Source organism: Hordeum vulgare, chromosome 6H (assembly GCF_904849725.1).
Source record: "Hordeum vulgare subsp. vulgare chromosome 6H, MorexV3_pseudomolecules_assembly, whole genome shotgun sequence".
NCBI lineage: Eukaryota > Viridiplantae > Streptophyta > Magnoliopsida > Poales > Poaceae > Hordeum > Hordeum vulgare.
The window spans coordinates 523,107,740-523,127,482 of record NC_058523.1 but is presented as its reverse complement, the minus strand read 5'-3'; the positions used below and the strand labels follow the sequence as shown (position 1 = coordinate 523,127,482).

Below are 19,743 nucleotides of genomic sequence, written 5' to 3'. Positions count from 1 at the left end.
GACCCCGTATAATTGTCGAAAATGTAAAATTCCGTCGACTATACGGGTTTGGGCTGTTTTTCCTGCGAGAGCAGATACTGTAAACGCGGCCCGACCCGTAAAACTTTTGCGGTGTCCCGTAAACGCGAGCGATCGATCGCTATATATGCGGGTTCGATTGCTGGATGCGGGTCGAAACCCTATCCCTCCTCCGCCGCGAAAAGTCCCCCCACCTCACCGTCGGCGCCTCCAATCCGCCGTCGCGCGCCTCCATTCTACCGCGTAGCCGCTCCATTCCACCGTCCTTGATGACCAACTCTGGTAGCTGTAGGAACGATGACCCCGAGAGGCCTTGTTGCGTCAGATCCGACGCCGCCCGTAAGCGCGCCGCCCGCCGGTTCACGCAGTGGGGCCTCCCCCCGCCGCGGGCGCTCCTCCGTCGCAAGACAGAGGAGTATGACCGCGCGCGCGGCCGCCTCTTCTCTGGCAGCTCCTTCAAGACGTCGAGCTCGCGCTCGTGCTCCCCCATCCCCCCGGTGAAGAGGGAGCTCGAAGAGCTCCCATCGGTGAAGATGGAGCCGGAGGCCGAGGCGGTGCCGGAGCGACGTGCCGGGGCCATGGTCAGACCGGAGGATTTCCTCCCTCCGGCGAAGGCGGACAGCCTTTTGCCTATGCTGCTGGCGCGAAGTGCACGAGAGGCGAAAGAGGACCAGCAGCGCCGCCGGAGGGAGGAGGAGATCGACACCGTGCTCTACGAGCAGGGTGTCGCGTCGGCCCTCGCCTTCGGCCACAAGGTGGAGGAATGGCGCCGCGAAGGGACTGCGCAGAAGCGCATCTACGTCGAGCTCTCCTCCGACGAGAACGATGACTGAGCGCACTTCGCATGCATCTACTACTACACGAGCTCGACTCCGGTGAGCTCAATTTTGCATAGTGCGGTAGGATAGCTAGTATCTCTGGTGAGCTCCGAGGAGCTCCAGTAGGTTTGCTTTACCTCTGCCCCCCCCCCCCCCCCGCCCCCCCCTCTAGTAAGTGATGCCGTCTGAATATAGTTTGTATGATCATGTTCTATGTAAAGCTCTCAATGACTGTGGTTTCAATTTCGTCAGTGAATTTTTTTTTTAAATTATGCAGTTTGATTATACGGGTTCTGTTCTGCAGCGCTACGTTTCGTCACGCAAAACCCCACTCCGTCGAACTGTAAAACACGCTTGCAGGTCGTAATTATATAGGGTCTGCTAGAGTTGCTCTAATACCATGTGAAAGGGAAACCCTTATAAAAAGATCCAACTCCTTCTCCACTAGTAAAATGAGATTAAACTTTCCATCATTTTTTGCCATGCCTTCTATTGGACCCTTAGAGTTTTTTTTTTAATTATCATATGGGCTCTAGACCCATTTCGTATTTCAACATCATCGGGGAGCTACAAAGACAAGGGAAGAAAAAACGAAATACGTAGGCCAATTGCCCTTACTATTTTAAGCCATTCCAATGGCGAACTCGCCTCCAATCCGCGCCTTGCTCCCCGCGGATAGAGTAATTAACACCGCCGGGCACCACCACCGCTCACCGGTCGTCTCACCAGAGCAAGTCGTCGTACCGTAGTACGTAGCAACCTGCAATCTCCTACGTACGTACAGCGACAGCACACAGACATTATTGGTACCGGAAGAACTACTCCCAGCCGCTTCTTGCTGAAGTTTTGCAACTTTGGATTAACAAAACGTAATGCTCACCCTGTCATTAGAAGATGACACCGGGATACCAATCATCGAATATTCAATCCCTACCAGTGCTCGCATGCCGGCGTGCGACGTCATATTTTGCGGCAATGAGTTGCTGCCTTTGCGGATGCGCTGTCAGCTTAAACTATTTGTGGCTGGAGTTCCAGGGCCACCTCGGCCTATCACGCGACCGCGGATCTGATGTGGTGTTATTTGTTTGTTTTTTTTTTTGCTTTGCTTTGCATGAAATACACCATGTGATGTATTTTCGTTGGAAGGAAAATCCTGCTTTTTTGCTTGCTGCATCTCGTCCGTCTTGCTGATAGGCTATCCACGTATGTTGTACTAGTAAAATATGCCCGTACATTGCACCGGAAGAAAAAACACGTCGAACCCACACATTTTGTATTTAAAAACTGCATGTTCGTGTTCAAGGCTCATCCAAATCGGCATCTTGTGGTTCTGTCTAGTTCATCTAATAAACATATAACACTAATTTTATAAAGCCCAAGTGTTGCATAACCTCACAAAATACCATAAACCATCCAGAAGTCAGCTGGTCAAACATAACATGCGTGTGTAGCAAAGCAGCATATTCTTATTTTTACCATTACCATCAACGAAAAGGAAATTATAATAGTCAAACAATGTCATAAGGTGGGTAAGAAATATGCAAGTATGGAAAGTATTGGCAATTAAAATGGAAGTACACAAAAATTTGCTTGGCAACCAAAACTCAGGTTCTGCATATTACACCACTGTAGTAATGTAATGGGGATTATCAATCTTCTGAAATATAATAAGAAGGGCTAGCTTATAAACTGTAAACATCGTTTTATAGCTAAATAAGTATTACTTCCTCCGTTCCTAAATATAAGACCTTCTAGAGATTACACTATGAATATGAACTAACAGATATAGCTTGAGGAAGTAGAGGGAGCCTTTTCTTTCAAATTAATAATGTGTTTCCTCCCAACACTGCCATCTGGAATATGTACATGAAGGTATACTGGAATACATCGTCATGGTTTATAGTTATATAATTGTTTTTTCTTAGATGATTATCAAAGACTTACATGGCTCAAACAGAAATACATTTCACATTATGACATGCTTGCATCGATTAGAATATCAGGTCGGTTACAGTGGACAAAGGGTTCGCAAATTTGTATGACCTGAGTTTCTTTCAAAGTGTATTTCTCCAACAGCGTCTTCTTCAGCTCCTTTGTGAGGAGCACGTGCACAGGAACCAGATCGTGATTCTTAATGTTTATAAGAAGCTCCCCTTCCTGCAGGACAAAACATCAGACATGGCGAGAAGCACTGGATATTAGTCATACGAGCACGAGACATGAATGTAGAGCTCAACCTGGAAGACCTCACTAGTGGGGACAGGGCCTATAGCCCCGGCCCGTAAGGGGCTTTAGTCCCGGTTCACCAACCGGGACTAAAGGCCTAACCTTTTCGTCCCGGCCCTGTTACACGCCGGGACTAAAGGTGCTCCACGTGGGCGCCTCGTAGCGCCCTAGGGGCAGGCCCTTTAGTCCCGGTTCGTTACACGGACCGGGACTAAAGATTTTCAGATTTTGCTGGTTTTTGGATTTTTTATTTTTGAATGAAATTATTTTTGGGTTTTAGGGTTTTAGGGTTTAGGTGTTCGGGAGATTAACGTGATGCCTCGTTTGCTGTTCGGAAATTAGTTTTCATATAATTTAAATAGAAATAATTATGCATATATATATAAGATTAACTTATCTTACAAGCGAGCATATATATATACAATTATATGCAGATCTGAATTATCGGGACTAGAGCCCGTCTATTCGATTACATGGACGAACATCAGTAATGGCCCCTATTTACACTAAATCGTCCTTTGTCATCTATAGCTTCCGTCCTCAGAAATCCCGCAAGCTCCTCTGCAACAGCAATCGCGCGTTGCTCTGGTAGGACCTTCGTCCTCATGGTCGTGTGCTATATAAGAAGAGGAGATGAATATGAATATCAATCATGATAACAAAGAATGACGGGTAAAAATAGAGGTGTGAATGTTCATTACTTACGTCGAATCTGTGATCCTTGAGCTCAGAGGTAAACGTGCGAATGGTCTCGCAAACATAGTATCCGCATAGATGCGTTCCCCGTGGCTGCCTGTCGCACTTTACGAGAATAGAATATATATAATCAAAATAATAATCTAGCATCATAAATGTATTGAAAATTAATAGAAGTATATCATACTACTACTTACCTGGGCCGCTCTAAAGGTCAGCTTCTTAGGAAAGTTACCGGTAGTCACGCACTTGAACCGCTTCCAAACCCTGCCCAACAAGTATAATGATTTGCTAAGTTTTTCATTAATTGATATATCAGAAAATCATCGAAAGAGACCGATAGAGCGCAAGAATGATTAAAATTAGCCTTGGAGCATGTCCTGCAGGCTTTGGAACTGTTCCAAGGGTCTCGATAATGGGTCGAAGGCATCAACTCTTCCCTTATCAATTTGAATGTCCAACAGAATCCAATGGAAGCTGCACATGTATATATATATATATGTGTGTGTGTGTGTGTCAGTAACTTATCAATTACACTTATAAGTGAATGGACACAACAGAGTAAAGACCCTCACCTGAAGTTGTATGGAAACAGTATGTGGTCACAGAAATTTTGATCTGTTAGAAACCTTAGAAGGTTTTCCTCCGTCTCCTTGGGTTTGTCATTTAGCGTCGCTATATGTATTTTATCTGGGTCAATAAACCCAATATTTAGGATGCTCTTACTTTTACACTCCAGAATCTTCATTCTGCATTATAGAGTACAAGTTATATATAGACAATGAATTGAAATAACTAAACAAGTTATATGTAGACAACGAATTAAAAAACTTACAGACAATAGCAACTCATAAGCGATTTGTCGAGGGCGTCGCCATTGTACATCTGGAAGAGTTCATCAAAGTCGATATGGATTTCTTCGGAGCGGCCGTAGTACTCCCGTGGGACACTCAGCACGATCATCGTTCTCCCATTCTTTGATTCACTTAAGTACCATTTATGCAAGTAACGCATATTTGTTGGGAGATCATCTTTGCTAACCAAAGGCTCTCCCATGACAAACTGTGGCTTAGGGGCTACCACAGCCTTGGGTATCCTGTCGTCTTGCGAAGTCAGCAAATCTTCAACCGAGATACCACATTCATCCGCCAACTCCTTTGCTCTTTCAAAAGCTTGCCCCTGCACCGGAGGGGGAACATTCTCGGTTAACACCTTGAGGGGTGGGATCGACTGTTTGGCCTGTTGTCCAAGCTGAGGAACGTCTGATTTGTTCTTGCTTGTAGTTGAACTTGATTTGCTCCCACTTGCACTTGCACGTGATCTGCTCTTTTTCACTTCCTTCTGCAATGTGCGTGTATAGTCATCAGGCTTATGGTGTAAGTCATACTGTGATGGAGTGGTTATGAAGTCTTTTGCCCATGCTATGTGCTTCTTGGTGTATTCCGGGCGGGGCTCGGGTTCCTTTCTTTTCATCTGCGCATCATGCTGTTCCTTTGCTATCCTGGTGTTTTCCTCGGGGGTACGATCATAAGGTCTGATAGGAAGATTAGCATGAGGTACCTTTGGGAGGGGCGACAGTTTGCGCTTTGGGGAGCTCCGTCGCTTAGAAATCTTCGACGGAGCGTTCTTGCTGGCACGCTTCCTCTTAGTATCATGTGCGGGCGGCGGCGGAGACGGACGACCCAAGTCCGGCGGCGGTGATCGAGATGGACTCGTGTTGTGCTGGCCGACGTCATGTGGAGGGCTTGGAGGTAATGGAGGTGTAGGTGACCTGCGACGACTCGGAGGCGGTGTTGTCCTTGGGGCCGAGCCTGGAAGCTTGATGTAGTTCTTGTCCCATAGGATGACTCCACCCAGTACTTCTCCGAGTGTCCTCTCATCTTCGGGTCCAGCTATGTCGAGCTCCATATCATTAAACCCCGTCATGATTTCATCCACCCCGAATTTAGCAAAGCCAACTGGAATCTCATAGCCATGCCAGCGTGCATCAAGGCCAGAAGGTAAAGCTTGTCCGACGGCCACCTTCATGGATATGTTCTTGAATTTCTGATGGAGTTCACATGATGTTGACTCCTTGATTCCATCCACGGGGTAGCCGGGACCGCCCTCTATCATTCTTATTTCATCGTCGGGCGGGGCCTCAGATTCAGCCACGCTGCTTTTCCGCTTAGATGGGGCACCGGTAATATCAAGTGCAGGATGTTCCTGGCGCGGTACTCCTCTAAGCTCATCAATCTGCTTCTATTGCTCGTTAATCCTGGCAAGCAACTGGTTGAACTTGTCATTCTCCTCATCCTGCTGCCGCTTCTTTGCTCTCTCTCGGCTTCTGTAAGTGTCTTACAAATGGATTTCATTTTTTTGAACTTATTTGAACTCCATACTTTTTGTGTGTTCAAAATGCACCATTCAAAGGCACATCACAAAATTTCAACAATTTCTAACTTCATTTGGTATATTTCGTGCATTTACTTATTTTTTTTGAGCTAGTTGACCCTGAAATTGAAAAGCATTACAAATGAACTCTGAAAATGTGGAAAGTTGGCATGCTATCATCATTTCACCCACATAGCATGTGTTAGAAAGTTGACAGGGCTACGACAAAAACTGGATGCAGTTCGTGTACAAAACTGACAATCTCTCTCGAAGTAGCAGGGTTTCGAACCAGAACTCATCTCTTACAAAGGGATTTCATTTTTTTGAACTTATTTGAACTCCATACTTTTTGTGTGTTCAAAATGCACCATTCATAGGCACATCACAAAATTTCAACAATTTCTGACTACATTTGGTATATTTCGTGCATTTACTTATTTTTTTTGAGCTAGTTGACCCTGAAATTGAAAAGCACTACAAATGAACTCTGAAAATGTTGAAAGTTGGCATGCTATCATCATTTCACCCACATAGCATGTGTTAAAAAGTTGAGAGGGCTACGACAAAAACTGGATGCAGTTCGTGTACAAAACTGACAATCTCTCTCGAAGTAGCAGGGTTTCGAACCAGAACTCATCTCTTACAAAGGGATTTCATTTTTTTGAACTTATTTGAACTCCATACTTTCTGTGTGTTCAAAATGCACCATTCAAAGGCACATCACAAAATTTCAACAATTTCTGACTTCATTTGGTTTCCTGACCAGAGAGTAGTCATCACTCCGCGCTTGCCAGACGTTTAGAATGTCCTGGGCTGCTGCGGGAGTGGGAGGGTCACCTAGCGGCGCATTAAGGACATAAGCCTTTTTAGCTGCTTCAAGGATGAGCTTCAGGTTGCGAACCCAGTCCGCATAGTTGCTACCATCATCTTTCAGCTTGTTTTTCTCTAGCAATGCGTTGAAGTTGAGGTTGACGTTGGACATCTACAATATTTATAAAGACAACTTTTAGACTAAGTTCATGACAATTAAGTTCATTTAATAAAATTAAGTATGAACTCCCACTTAAATCGACATCCCTCTAGTCATCTAAGTGATACATGATCCATGTTGACTAACCCGTGTCCGATCATCACGTGAGACGGACTAGTCACCATGGTGAGCAACTTCATGCTGATCGTATTCAACCATACGACTCATGTTCGACCTTTCAGTCTCTTGTATTCGAGGTCATGTCTGTACATGCTAAGCTCGTCGAGTCAACCTAAGTGTTTCGCGTGTGTAAATCTGGCTTACACCCGTTGTATGCGAACGTTAGAATCTATCACACCCGATCATCACGTGGTGCTTCGAGAAAACGAACCTTCGCAATGGTGCACACTTAGGGGAATACGTTCTCGAAATTTTAAGAGGGATTATCTTATTATGCTACCGACGTTTTAAGCAATAAGATGTAAAACATGATAAACATCACAATGCAATCATATAGTGACACGATATGGCCATTATCATCTTTGCTCTTTCGATCTCCATCTTCAGGCATTGCATGATCATCATCGTCACCGGCGTGACACCATGATCTCCATCATCATGATCTCCATCATCGTGTCTCCGTGAAGTCGCCACGCCAACTACTACTACCACTATTACTATGGCTAACCGTTAGCAATGAAGTAAAAGTAGTAAGCACATGGCGTTGCATCTCATACAATAAATTAAGACAACTCCTATGGCTCCTGCCGGTTGTCATACTCATCGACATGCAAGTCGTGAAACCTATTACAATAACATGATCATCTCATACATCATACATGCAACATCACAACTTTGGCCATATCACATCACATGTCAAACCCTGCAAAAACAAGTTAGACGTCCTCTAATTGTTGTTGCAAGTTTTACGTGGCTGATTTGGGTTTCTAGCAAGAACGCCTTCTTACCTACGTGACAGCCACAACGATGATATGCCAAAGCTATTTACCCTTCATAAGGACCCTTTTCATCAAATCCAATCCGACTAGAGTAGGAGAGACAGACACCCGCTAGCCACCTTTATGCACGATGTGCATGTCTGTCGGTGGAACCAGTCTCACGTAAGCGTACGTGTAAGTTCGGTCCAGGCCGCTTCATCCCACAATACCGCCGGAAAAGAATAAGACTAGTAACGGCAAGCAAATTGACAAAGCATCGCCCACAACTTTTGTGTTCTACTCGTGCATAGAATCTACGCACAGAAAACCTCGCTCTGATACCACTGTTGGGTAACGTAGCATAAATTCAAAAAATTTCCTACGCTTATTCAGATCTTCCTATGGAGAGACCAGCAACGAGAGTGGGGTAAGAGCATCTTCGTACCTTTGAAGATCGCTAAGCGGAAGCGTTGCTAGAACGCGGTTGATGGAGTCGTACTCGCAGCGATTCCGATCTAGTGCCGAACGACGGCACCTCCGCGTTCAACACACGTGCAGCCCGGTGACGTCCCCCGCACCTTGATCCAGCAAGGAGGAGGGAGAGGTTGGGAAAGAAGTCCAGCAACACGACGGCGTGGTGTCGGTGGAGAGACGAGGTCTCCTGGCAGGGCTTCGCCAAGCGTCGGCAGAGAGGAGGAGGGAGAGGAGCAGGGCTGCGCCGAGAGAGAGAGATTCAACCGTGTCTCAAACAGCCCCGAACCTCATCTATATATAGGGGGAGAGGGAGGGGGCCCAGCCCTTAGATGGGAGAGGGGTGGCGGCCAGGGCAAGGGGGAGGGGTGGCGCACCCCTCTGGTGGGCCTTAGGCCCACCTAAGCTAGGGTTCCCCCCCTTCCCGTTTTTTCCGGTGCGCATGGGCTGGGTGGGGGGCGCACCAGCCCACTTAGGGGCTGGTTCCCTTCCCCACTTAGCCCATCTAGCCTCCCGGGGTCGTTGCCCCCTTCGGTGGTCCCCCGGGACCACCTCCGGTGGTCCCGGTGGTCCCGGTACGTTACCGGTGATGCCCGAAACACTTCCGGTGTCCGAAACCATCCGTCCTATATATCAATCTTTACCTCCGGACCATTCCGGAGCTCCTCCGAGATCTCATCCGGGACTCCGAACAACTTTCGGTAACCTCGCACAACAATTCCCTATAACCCTAGCGTCATCGAACCTTAAGTGTGTAGACCCTACGGGTTCGGGACACAGGCAGACATGACCGAGACACCTCTGTGGCCAATAACCATCAGCGGGGTCTGGATACCCATGGTGGCTCCCACTAGCGTCACGATGATCTCATCGGATGAACCACGATGTCAAGGATTCAATCAATCCCGTATACGATTCCCTTTGTCTGTCGGTATAGAACTTGCCCGAGATTCGATCGTCGGTATACCTATCCTTGTTCAATCTCGTTACCGGTAAGTCTCTTTACTCGTTCCATAGCACGTCATCGTGTGACTAACTCCTTAGTCACATTGAGCTCATGATGATGTTCTACCGAGTGAGCCTAGAGATACCTCTCCGTCACACGGAGTGACAAATCCCGATCTCGATTCGTGCCAACCCAACAGACACTTTCGGAGGTACCCGTAGTGCACCTTTATAGTCACCCAGTTACGTTGTGATGTTTGATACACCCAAAGCACTCCTACGGTATCCGGGAGTTGCATAATCTCACGGTCGAAGGAAAAGATACTTGACATTAGAAAAGCATTAGCATACGAACAATACGATCTAGTGCTAGGCTTAGGATTGGGTCTTGTCCATCACATCATTCCCCAAATGATGTGATCCCGTTATCAATGACATCTAATGCCCATGATCAGGAAACCATGATCATCTATTGACTAACGAGCTAGCCAACTAGAGGCTTGCTAGGGACACATTGTGATCTATTCATTCACACATGTATTACTGTTTCCTGTTAATACAATTATAGCATGAATGTTAGACGATTATCATGAACAAGGAAATATGATAATAACCATTTTATTATTGCCTCTAGGGAATATTTCCAACAGTCTCCCACTTGCACTAGAGTCAATAATCTAGTTACATTGTGATGTATCGAACACCCATAGCATTATGGTGCTGATCATGTTTTGCTCGTGGAAGAGGTTTAGTCAACGGGTCTGCAATATTCAGATCCATGTGTACTTTACAAATATCTATCACTCCACTCTGGACATGGTCCTGGATGGAGTTGCAGCGGCGCTTGATGTGCTTCGTCCTCCGGTGAAACCTGGGCTCTTTGGCTATGGCAATGGATCCAGTGTTATCACAGAAGAGTGTCATAGGACCCGACGCGCTTGGAACCACTCCAAGGTCGGTGATGAGCTCCTTCATCCAAATTCCTTCATGAGCCGCTTCTGAAGCAGCTATGTACTCCGCTTCACATGTAGATGCTGCCACGACTTCTTGCTTGCTGCTGCACCAGCTCACTGCCCCACCATTCAACACATATACGTATCTGGTTTGTGACTTAGAGTCATCCGGATCTATGTCGAAGCTAGCGTCGACGTAACCCTTTACGACGAGCTCTTCATCACCTCCATAAATGAGAAACATTTCCTTAGTCCTTTTCAGGTACTTAAGGATATTCTTGACCGCTGTCCAGTGTTCTGCACCGGGATTACTTTGGTACCTCCCTACCAAGCTTATGGCAAGGTTTATATCAGGTCTGGTACACAGCATGGCATACATTAGAGAGCCCACGGCTGAAGCGTAGGGGACAGAACTCATCTTCTCTCTATCTGCTGCCGTGGTCGGGGACTGAGTCTTACTCAATCTTATACCTTGCAAAACTGGCAAGAACCCTTTCTTTGAGTTTTCCATATTGAACTTCTTCAATATCTTGTCAAGGTATGTACTTTGCGAAAGACCTATAAGGCGTCTCGATCTATCTCTATAGATCTTGATGCCTAATATGTATGCAGCTTCTCCAAGGTCCTTCATTGAAAAACTCTTGTTCAAATAGGCCTTTATGCTCTCCAACATATCTATATCATTCCCCATCAATAATATGTCATCCACATATAGTACGAGGAAAGCCACAGAGCTCCCACTCACTTTCTTGTACAGACAGGCTTCTCCGTAAACCTGTATGAACCCAAACGCTTTAATCACCTCATTAAAGCGAATGTTCCAACTCCGAGATGCTTGCACCAGCCCATAGATGGAGCGTTGGAGCTTGCATACTTTGTTAGCACCCTTAGGGTCGACAAAACCTTCTGGTTGCATCATATACAACTCTTCCTTAAGGTTCCCGTTAAGGAACGCTGTTTTGACGTCCATTTGCCAAATTTCATAATCATAAAAGGCGGCAATTGCTAACATAATTCGGACTGATTTCAGCTTCGCTACGGGAGAGAAAGTCTCTTCGTAGTCAACTCCTTGAATTTGTCGAAAACCCTTTGCGACAAGTCGAGCTTTGTAAACGGTTACATTACCGTTTGCATTAGTCTTCTTCTTGAAGATCCATTTATTTTCTATGGCTCGCCGTTCATCGGGCAAGTCCACCAAAGTCCATACTTTGTTCTCATACATGGATCCTATCTCGGATTTCATGGCCTCAAGCCATTTGTTGGAATCCGGGCCCGCCATCGCTTCTTCATAGTTCGAAGGTTCACCGTTGTCTAACAACATGATTTCCATCACAGGGTTGCCGTACCACTCTGGTGCGGAGCGTACCCTTGTGGACCTTCGCGGTTCAGTAGTAACTTGATCCGAAGCTTCATGATCATCATCATTAACTTCCTCTTCAGTCGGTGTAGGCACCACAGGAACAACTTCTTGCACTGCGCTACTTTCCTGTTCGAGAGGGGGTGTAATTACCTCATCAAGTTCTACCTTCCTCCCACTTACTTCTTTCGAGAGAAACTCTTTCTCTAGAAAGGATCCGTTCTTGGCAACAAAGGTTTTACCTTCGGATCTAAGATAGAAGGTATACCCAATAGTTTCCTTAGGGTATCCTATAAATACACATTTCTCCGCTTTGGGTTCGAGCTTTTCTGGTTGAAGTTTCTTCACATAAGCATCGCAGCCCCAAACTTTAAGAAACGACAACTTAGGTTTCTTGCCAAACCATAGTTCATATGGTGTCGTCTCAACGGATTTAGACGGTGCCCTATTTAAAGTGAATGTTGCAGTTTCTAATGCGTATCCCCAAAATGATAGCGGTAAGTCGGTGAGAGACATCATAGATCGTACCATATCTAATAAAGTGCGATTACGACGTTCAGACACTCCGTTGCGCTGCGGTGTGCCAGGCGGCGTCAGTTATGAAACGATTCCACACTTCTTTAGGTGTGTGCCAAACTCGTGACTCAAATATTCTCCTCCACGATCAGATCATAGACATTTAATTTTTCTGTCACGTTGATTCTCAACCTCATTCTGAAATTCCTTGAACTTTTCAAACGTCTCAGATTTGTGCTTCATCAAGTAGATATACCCATACCTACTCAAATCATCGGTGAGAATGAGAACATAACGATAACCACCGCGAGCTTCAACGTTCATTGGACCACACACATCAGTATGTATTATTTCCAATAAGTCGGTTTCTCTCTCCATTATTCCTGAGAATGGAGTCTTAGTCATCTTGCCCATGAGGCACGGTTCGCATGTGTCAAATGATTCAAAGTCAAGAGACTCTAGCAGTCCATCAGTATGGAGCTTCTTCATGCGCTTAACGCCGATATGACCAAGGCGGCAGTGCCACAAGTATGTGGGACTATCATTATCAACTTTGCATCTTTTGGTACTCACACTATGAATATGTGTAACATCACGATCGAGATTCATCAAGAATAAACCATTCACCAGCGGAGCATGACCATAAAACATATCACTCATATAAATAGAACAACCATTATTCTCTGACTTAAATGAGTAGCCGTCTCGCATTAAGCAAGACCCTGATACAATGTTCATGCTTAAAGCTGGTACTAAATAACAATTATTAAGGTTTAAAACTAATCCCGACGGTAGATGTAGAGGTAGCGTGCCGACGGCGATCACATCGACCTTTGAACCATTCCCGACGCGCATCGTCACCTCGTCCTTGGCCAGTCTCCGCTTATTCCGCAGTTCCTGCTTTGAGTTGCAAATGTGAGCAACAACACCGGTATCAAATACCCAGGAGCTACTACGAGCGCTGGTAAGGTACACATCAATAACATGTATATCATATATACCTTTAACGTTGCCGGCCTTCTTGTCCGCTAAGTATTTGGGGCAGTTCCGCTTCCAGTGACCCTTTCCCTAGCAGTAGAAGCACTCAGTCTCAGGCTTGGGTCCGTTCTTTTTCTTCTTCCCGGCATCTGGCTTACCGGGCGCGGCAACAACTTTGCCGTCTTTCTTGAAGTTCTTCTTACCTCTGTCTTTCTTGAAACTAGTGGTCTTGTTGACCATCAACACTTGATGCTCCTTCTTGATTTCTACTTCTGCAGACTTGAGCATCGAGTACAACTCGGGAATGGTTTTCTCCATCCCTTGCATGTTGTAGTTAAGCACAAAGCCTTTGTAGCTTGGTGGGAGAGACTGGAGGATTCTGTCAATGATAGCATCATCCGGAAGTTCGACTCCAAGTGAAGTCAGACGACCGTGCAACCCAGACATTTTGAGTATGTGCTCACTGACAGAACTGTTCTCCTCCATCTTACAGCTGAAGAACTTGTCGGAGACTTCATATCTCTCGACACGGGCATGAGCTTGAAAAACTAGCTTCAGCTCTTGGAACATCTCATATGCCCCGTGTTGCTCAAAACGTCTTTGGAGCCCCGTTTCTAAACTGTATAACATGCCACACCTGACCAGAGAGTAGTCATCACTCCACGCTTGCCAGACGTTTAGAATGTCCTGGGCTGCTGCGGGAGCGGGAGGGTCACCTAGCGGCGCATTAAGGACATAAGCCTTTTTAGCTGCTTCAAGGATGAGCTTCAGGTTGCGAACCCAGTCCGCATAGTTGCTACCATCATCTTTCAGCTTGTTTTTCTCTAGGAATGCGTTGAAGTTGAGGTTGACGTTGGACATCTACAATATTTATAAAGACAACTTTTAGACTAAGTTCATGACAATTAAGTTCATTTAATCAAATTAAGTATGAACTCCCACTTAAATCGACATCCCTCTAGTCATCTAAGTGATACATGATCCATGTTGACTAACCCGTGTCCGATCATCACGTGAGACGGACTAGTCACCATGGTGAGCAACTTCATGCTGATCGTACTCAACCATACGACTCATGTTCGACCTTTCGGTCTCTTGTATTCGAGGTCATGTCTGTACATGCTAAGCTCGTCGAGTCAACCTAAGTGTTTCGCGTGTGTAAATCTGGCTTACACCCGTTGTATGCGAACGTTAGAATCTATCACACCCGATCATCACGTGGTGCTTCGAGACAACGAACCTTCGCAACGGTGCACACTTAGGGGAATACGTCCTCGAAATTTTAAGAGGGACCATCTTATTATGCTACCGGCGTTTTAAGCAATAAGATGTAAAACATGATAAACATCACAATGCAATCATATAGTGACATGATATGGCCATTATCATCTTTGCTCTTTCGATCTCCATCTTCAGGCATTGCATGATCATCATCGTCACCGGCGTGACACCATGATCTCCATCATCATGATCTCCATCATCGTGTCTCCGTGAAGTCGCCACGCCAACTACTACTACGACTACTACTATGGCTAACCGTTAGCAATGAAGTAAAAGTAGTAAGCACATGGTGTTGCATCTCATACAATAAATTAAGACAACTCCTATGGCTCCTGCCGGTTGTGATACTCATCGACATGCAAGTCGTGAAACCTATTACAATAACATGATCATCTCATACATCATACATGCAACATCACAACTTTGGCCATATCACATCACATGTCAAACCCTGCGAAAACAAGTTAGACGTCCTCTAATTTTTGTTGCAAGTTTTACGTGGCTGATTTGGGTTTCTAGCAAGAACGCCTTCTTACCTACGTGACATCCACAATGATGATATGCCAAAGCTATTTACCCTTCATAAGGACCCTTTTCATCAAATCCAATCCGACTAGAGTAGGAGAGACAGACACCCGCTAGCCACCTTTATGCACGATGTGCATGTCTGTCGGTGGAACCAGTCTCACGTAAGCGTACGTGTAAGTTCGGTTCGGGCCGCTTCATCCCACAATACCGCCGGAAAAGAATAAGACTAGTAACGGCAAGGGAATTGACAAACCATCGCCCACAACTTTTGTGTTCTACTCTTGCATAGAATCTACGCATAGAAAACCTCGCTCTGATACCACTGTTGGGTAACGTAGCATAAATTCAAAAAATTTCCTACGCTTATTCAGATCTTCCTATGGAGAGACCAGCAACGAGAGAGGGGTAAGAGCATATTCGTACCTTTGAAGATCGCTAAGCGAAAGCGTTGCTAGAACGCGGTTGATGGAGTCGTACTCGCAGCGATTCCGATCTAGTGCCGAACGACGGCACCTCCGCGTTCAACACACGTGCAGCCCGGTGACGTCCCCCGCACCTTGATCCAGCAAGGAGGAGGGAGAGGTTGGGGAAGAAGTCCAGCAACACGACGACGTGGTGTCGATGGAGAGACGAGGTCTCCCGGCAAGGCTTCGCCAAGCGCCGGCAGAGAGGAGGAGGGAGAGGAGCAGGGCTGCGCCGAGAGAGAGAGAGAGATTCAACCGTGTCTCAAACAGCCCCGAACCTCATCTATATATAGGGGGAGAGGGAGGGGGCGCAGCCCTTAGGGTTCCCACCCCTAAGGGGTGCGGCAGCCCTTAGATGGGAGAGGGGTGGCGGCCAGGGCAAGGTGGAGGGGTGGCGCACCCCTCTGGTGAGCCTTAGGCCCACCTAAGCTAGGGTTCCCCCGCTTCCCGTTTTTTCTGGTGCGCATGGGCTGGGTGGGGGGCGCACCAGCCCACTCAGGGGCTGGTTCCCTTCCCCACTTAGCCCATCTAGCCTCCCGGGGTCGTTGCCCCCTTCGGTGGTCCCCCGGGACCACCTCCAGTGGTCCCGGTGGTCCCGGTACGTTACCGGTGATGCCCGAAACACTTCCGGTGTCCGAAACCATCCGTCCTATATATCAATCTTTACCTCCGGACCATTCCGGAGCTCCTCTTGACGTCCGAGATCTCATCCGGGACTCCGAACAACTTTTGGTAACCTCGCACAACAATTCCCTATAACCCTAGCGTCATCGAACCTTAAGTGTGTAGACCCTACGGGTTCGGGACACAGGCAGACATGACCGAGACACCTCTCTGGCCAATAACCATCAGCGGGGTCTGGATACCCATGGTGGCTCCCACTAGCTCCACAACGATCTCATCGGATGAACCACGATGTCAAGGATTCAATCAATCCCGTATACGATTCCCTTTGTCTGTCGGTATAGAACTTGCCCGAGATTCGATCGTCGGTATACCTATAACTTGTTCAATCTCGTTACCGGTAAGTCTCTTTACTCGTTCCGTAGCACGTCATCGTGTGACTAACTCCTTAGTTACATTGAGCTCATGATGATGTTCTACCGAGTGGGCCCAGAGATACCTCTCCGTCACACGGAGTGACAAATCCCGATCTCGATTCGTGCCAACCCAACAGACACTTTCGGAGGTACCCGTAGTGCACCTTTATAGTCACCCAGTTATGTTGTGACGTTTGATACACCCAAAGCACTCCTACGGTATCCGGGAGTTGCATAATATCACGGTCTAAGGAAAAGATACTTGACATTAGAAACGCATTAGCATACGAACAATACGATCTAGTGCTAGGCTTAGGATTGGGTCTTGTCCATCACGTCATTCCCCAAATGATGTGATCCCGTTATCAATGACATCTAATGCCCATGATCAGGAAACCATGATCATCTATTGACTAACGAGCTAGCCAACTAGAGGCTTGCTAGGGACACATTGTGATCTATTCATTCACACATGTATTACTGTTTCTTGTTAATACAATTATAGCATGAACGATAGACGATTATCATGAACAAGGAAATATGATAATAACCATTTTATTATTACCTCTAGGGCATATTTCCAACAGGCATGCTATCATCATTTCACCCACATAGCATGTGTTAAAAAGTTGAGAGGGCTACGACAAAAACTGGATGCAGTTCGTGTACAAAATTGACAATCTCTCTCGAAGTAGCAGGGTTTCGAACCAGAACTCATCTCTTACAAAGGGATTTCATTTTTTTAAACTTATTTGAACTCCATACTTTTTGTGTGTTCAAAATGCACCATTCAAAGGCACATCACAAAATTTCAACAATTTCTGACTTCATTTGGTATATTTCGTGCATTTACTTTTTTTTGAGCTAGTTGACCCTGAAATTGAAAAGCACTACAAATGAACTCTGAAAATGTTGAAAGTTGGCATGCTATCATCATTTCACCCACATAGCATGTGTTAAAAAGTTGAGAGGGCTACGACAAAAACTGGATGCAGTTCGTGTACAAAACTGACAATCTCTCTCGTAGTAGCAGGGTTTCGAACCAGAACTCATCTCTTACAAAGGGATTTCATTTTTTTGAACTTATTTGAACTCCATACTTTTTGTGTGTTCAAAATGCACCATTCAAAGGCACATCACAAAATTTCAACAATTTCTGACTTCATTTGGTATATTTCGTGCATTTACTTTTTTTTTTGAGCTAGTTGACCCTGAAATTGAAAAGCACTACAAATGAACTCTGAAAATGTTGAAAGTTGGCATGCTATCATCATTTCACCCACATAGCATGTGTTAAAAAGTTGAGAGGGATACGACAAAAACTGGATGCAGTTCGTGTACAAAACTGACAATCTCTCTCGAAGTAGCAGGGTTTTGAACCAGAACTCATCTCTTACAAAGGGATTTTTTTTGAACTTATTTGAACTCCATACTTTTTGTGTGTTCAAAATGCACCATTCAAAGGCACAACTATTTGAAGGGAACCAACTATGATTCCAATGGAACATATTAAACACTAGTTGATTCTAATACGATTTTTCAGATTATGGAACACTATTCCAATTAGATTGTGCTCCCCTTCAACTAATAAAAATTGTTTCACTACAACTATTTGAAGGGAACCAACTATGATTGAAACATAACATATTAAACACTAGTTGATTCTAATACGATTTTTCAGATTATGGAACACTATTCCAATTAGATTGTGCTCCCCTTCAACTAATCAAAATTGTTTCACTACAACTATTTGAAGGGAACCAACTATGATTGAAACAAATAAACTTACAATGTCATTATCTTGGATCAAAGAAAGCCTCAAAACTTACCTCGCCCATTGGAAGATCAAGACATGGCGTGCGAAGCATAGTTGGATGACGGCAACACCGCGTTGATCGGCCGTGTACTCCAGATCAAGCCCCAAGAACTTCTCATGATCCGCGCGTGGTCAAACCATCGTTCCTTCAACTGTTGAAGAAAAAACGGCACCTCCCTGCTTAGGTTCGTGCACACGACACGGAGCTTGGTCGTGCCATGTGCGAGCACCTCATGAAAGCTAGTTGGCATGGTGGAAGAAGAGAAGGGAAGAAGAGAGGAGAAGAACAGAGAGGGCGACGCGAGAGAGAAGAAGAAACAGAGAAATGGCGACTGTACGCTTCGGTTCGTGCTTTTCATCGCCCAAAACGACGCGGGATGCAAACCGTTTGGGTCTTTAGTCCCGGGTTGAGCCACCAACCGGGACTAAAGAGGTATACCAACCGTCGCCACCACTACGGCAGGCCACGTGTTAGTCCTTTAGTCCCGGGTTGAGCCACCAACCGGGACTAAAGGGGGATACGAACGGTTGCCACCACCACTGCCCACCGCGTAGCCCTTTAGTCCCGGTTTGGGACACGAACTGGGACTAAAGGCTCCTTACGGGTCGGGACTAAAGCCTCGAGGGAGGCATTGAGAATTGGGGCGACGTGGCCGGGCCTTTAGTCCCGGCCCAGAGGCAGGCCGAGACTAAAGGGTCCAGGCCAAAGGCCCGTTTTCCACTAGTGCCTCGAGCTGCAATTTCTCCTGCGATAACCCGAGCAGCAAGTTGCGGGAAAAGGCGGTCAGCGCCTGCTGCACGACGAGTACACCATTGTACACGTTCTCCTGCTTCATCTTCTTGGTGTAGCTCTTGACCGTCTTCACGCCGGGCTTGGGCTCGGTCGGGAAGAAGATGTAGATCTGGAGGGGGCATTGCCAACACCGTAAATCAGTCGACGCCCTAGATATAAGTAGAAAATAACAAAGATACATATGATATATAGCTTGAGAGGTTCTTTTGAGCATGCTAACCAGACCAAAATAGAAACCAACCCATAACATAGGTAAAACTTACTTGTAGCGATATGCAATCTCTGTGAATAACTTGTGAACGACGTCATCACCCCGAACAAATGCCGAGGCACGTCTTGCTGCATCTAGTGTACCCTATAAAACAATAGAATGCCAATCAATATAGCAACAATTGCAGGAACGGAAGTTTCATGAGAAAGAGCTACAGAAATCATGCACTATAATACACTTAACGTAGGATCAGATGCGGGACGAAACCAAGAATATCACCATGCTTTATTAGTATCCAAAATTCAGATTTTCAGGGGGGGTGGGGGGACGCTCATACATGTTCATGAGATA

At 46.0% G+C, this 19,743-nt stretch overlaps 1 protein-coding gene across 1 annotated transcript; it reads right to left on the bottom strand.

Annotated features, from left to right (window-relative positions):
• Positions 1 to 2,807: 2,807 nt before the first annotated feature.
• On the bottom strand, positions 2,808 to 19,674 carry LOC123405740 (DNA-directed RNA polymerases II and IV subunit 5A-like). The gene is made up of 5 exons (XM_045099317.1): positions 19,660 to 19,674; positions 19,445 to 19,536; positions 19,117 to 19,330; positions 3,074 to 3,082; positions 2,808 to 2,993 (listed from the first exon to the last, which is right to left on the bottom strand). Exons 1-5 carry the CDS (start codon positions 19,672 to 19,674, stop codon positions 2,808 to 2,810), a joined length of 516 nt encoding a protein of 171 aa, XP_044955252.1.
• Between the last annotated feature and the right edge of the window lie 69 nt (positions 19,675 to 19,743).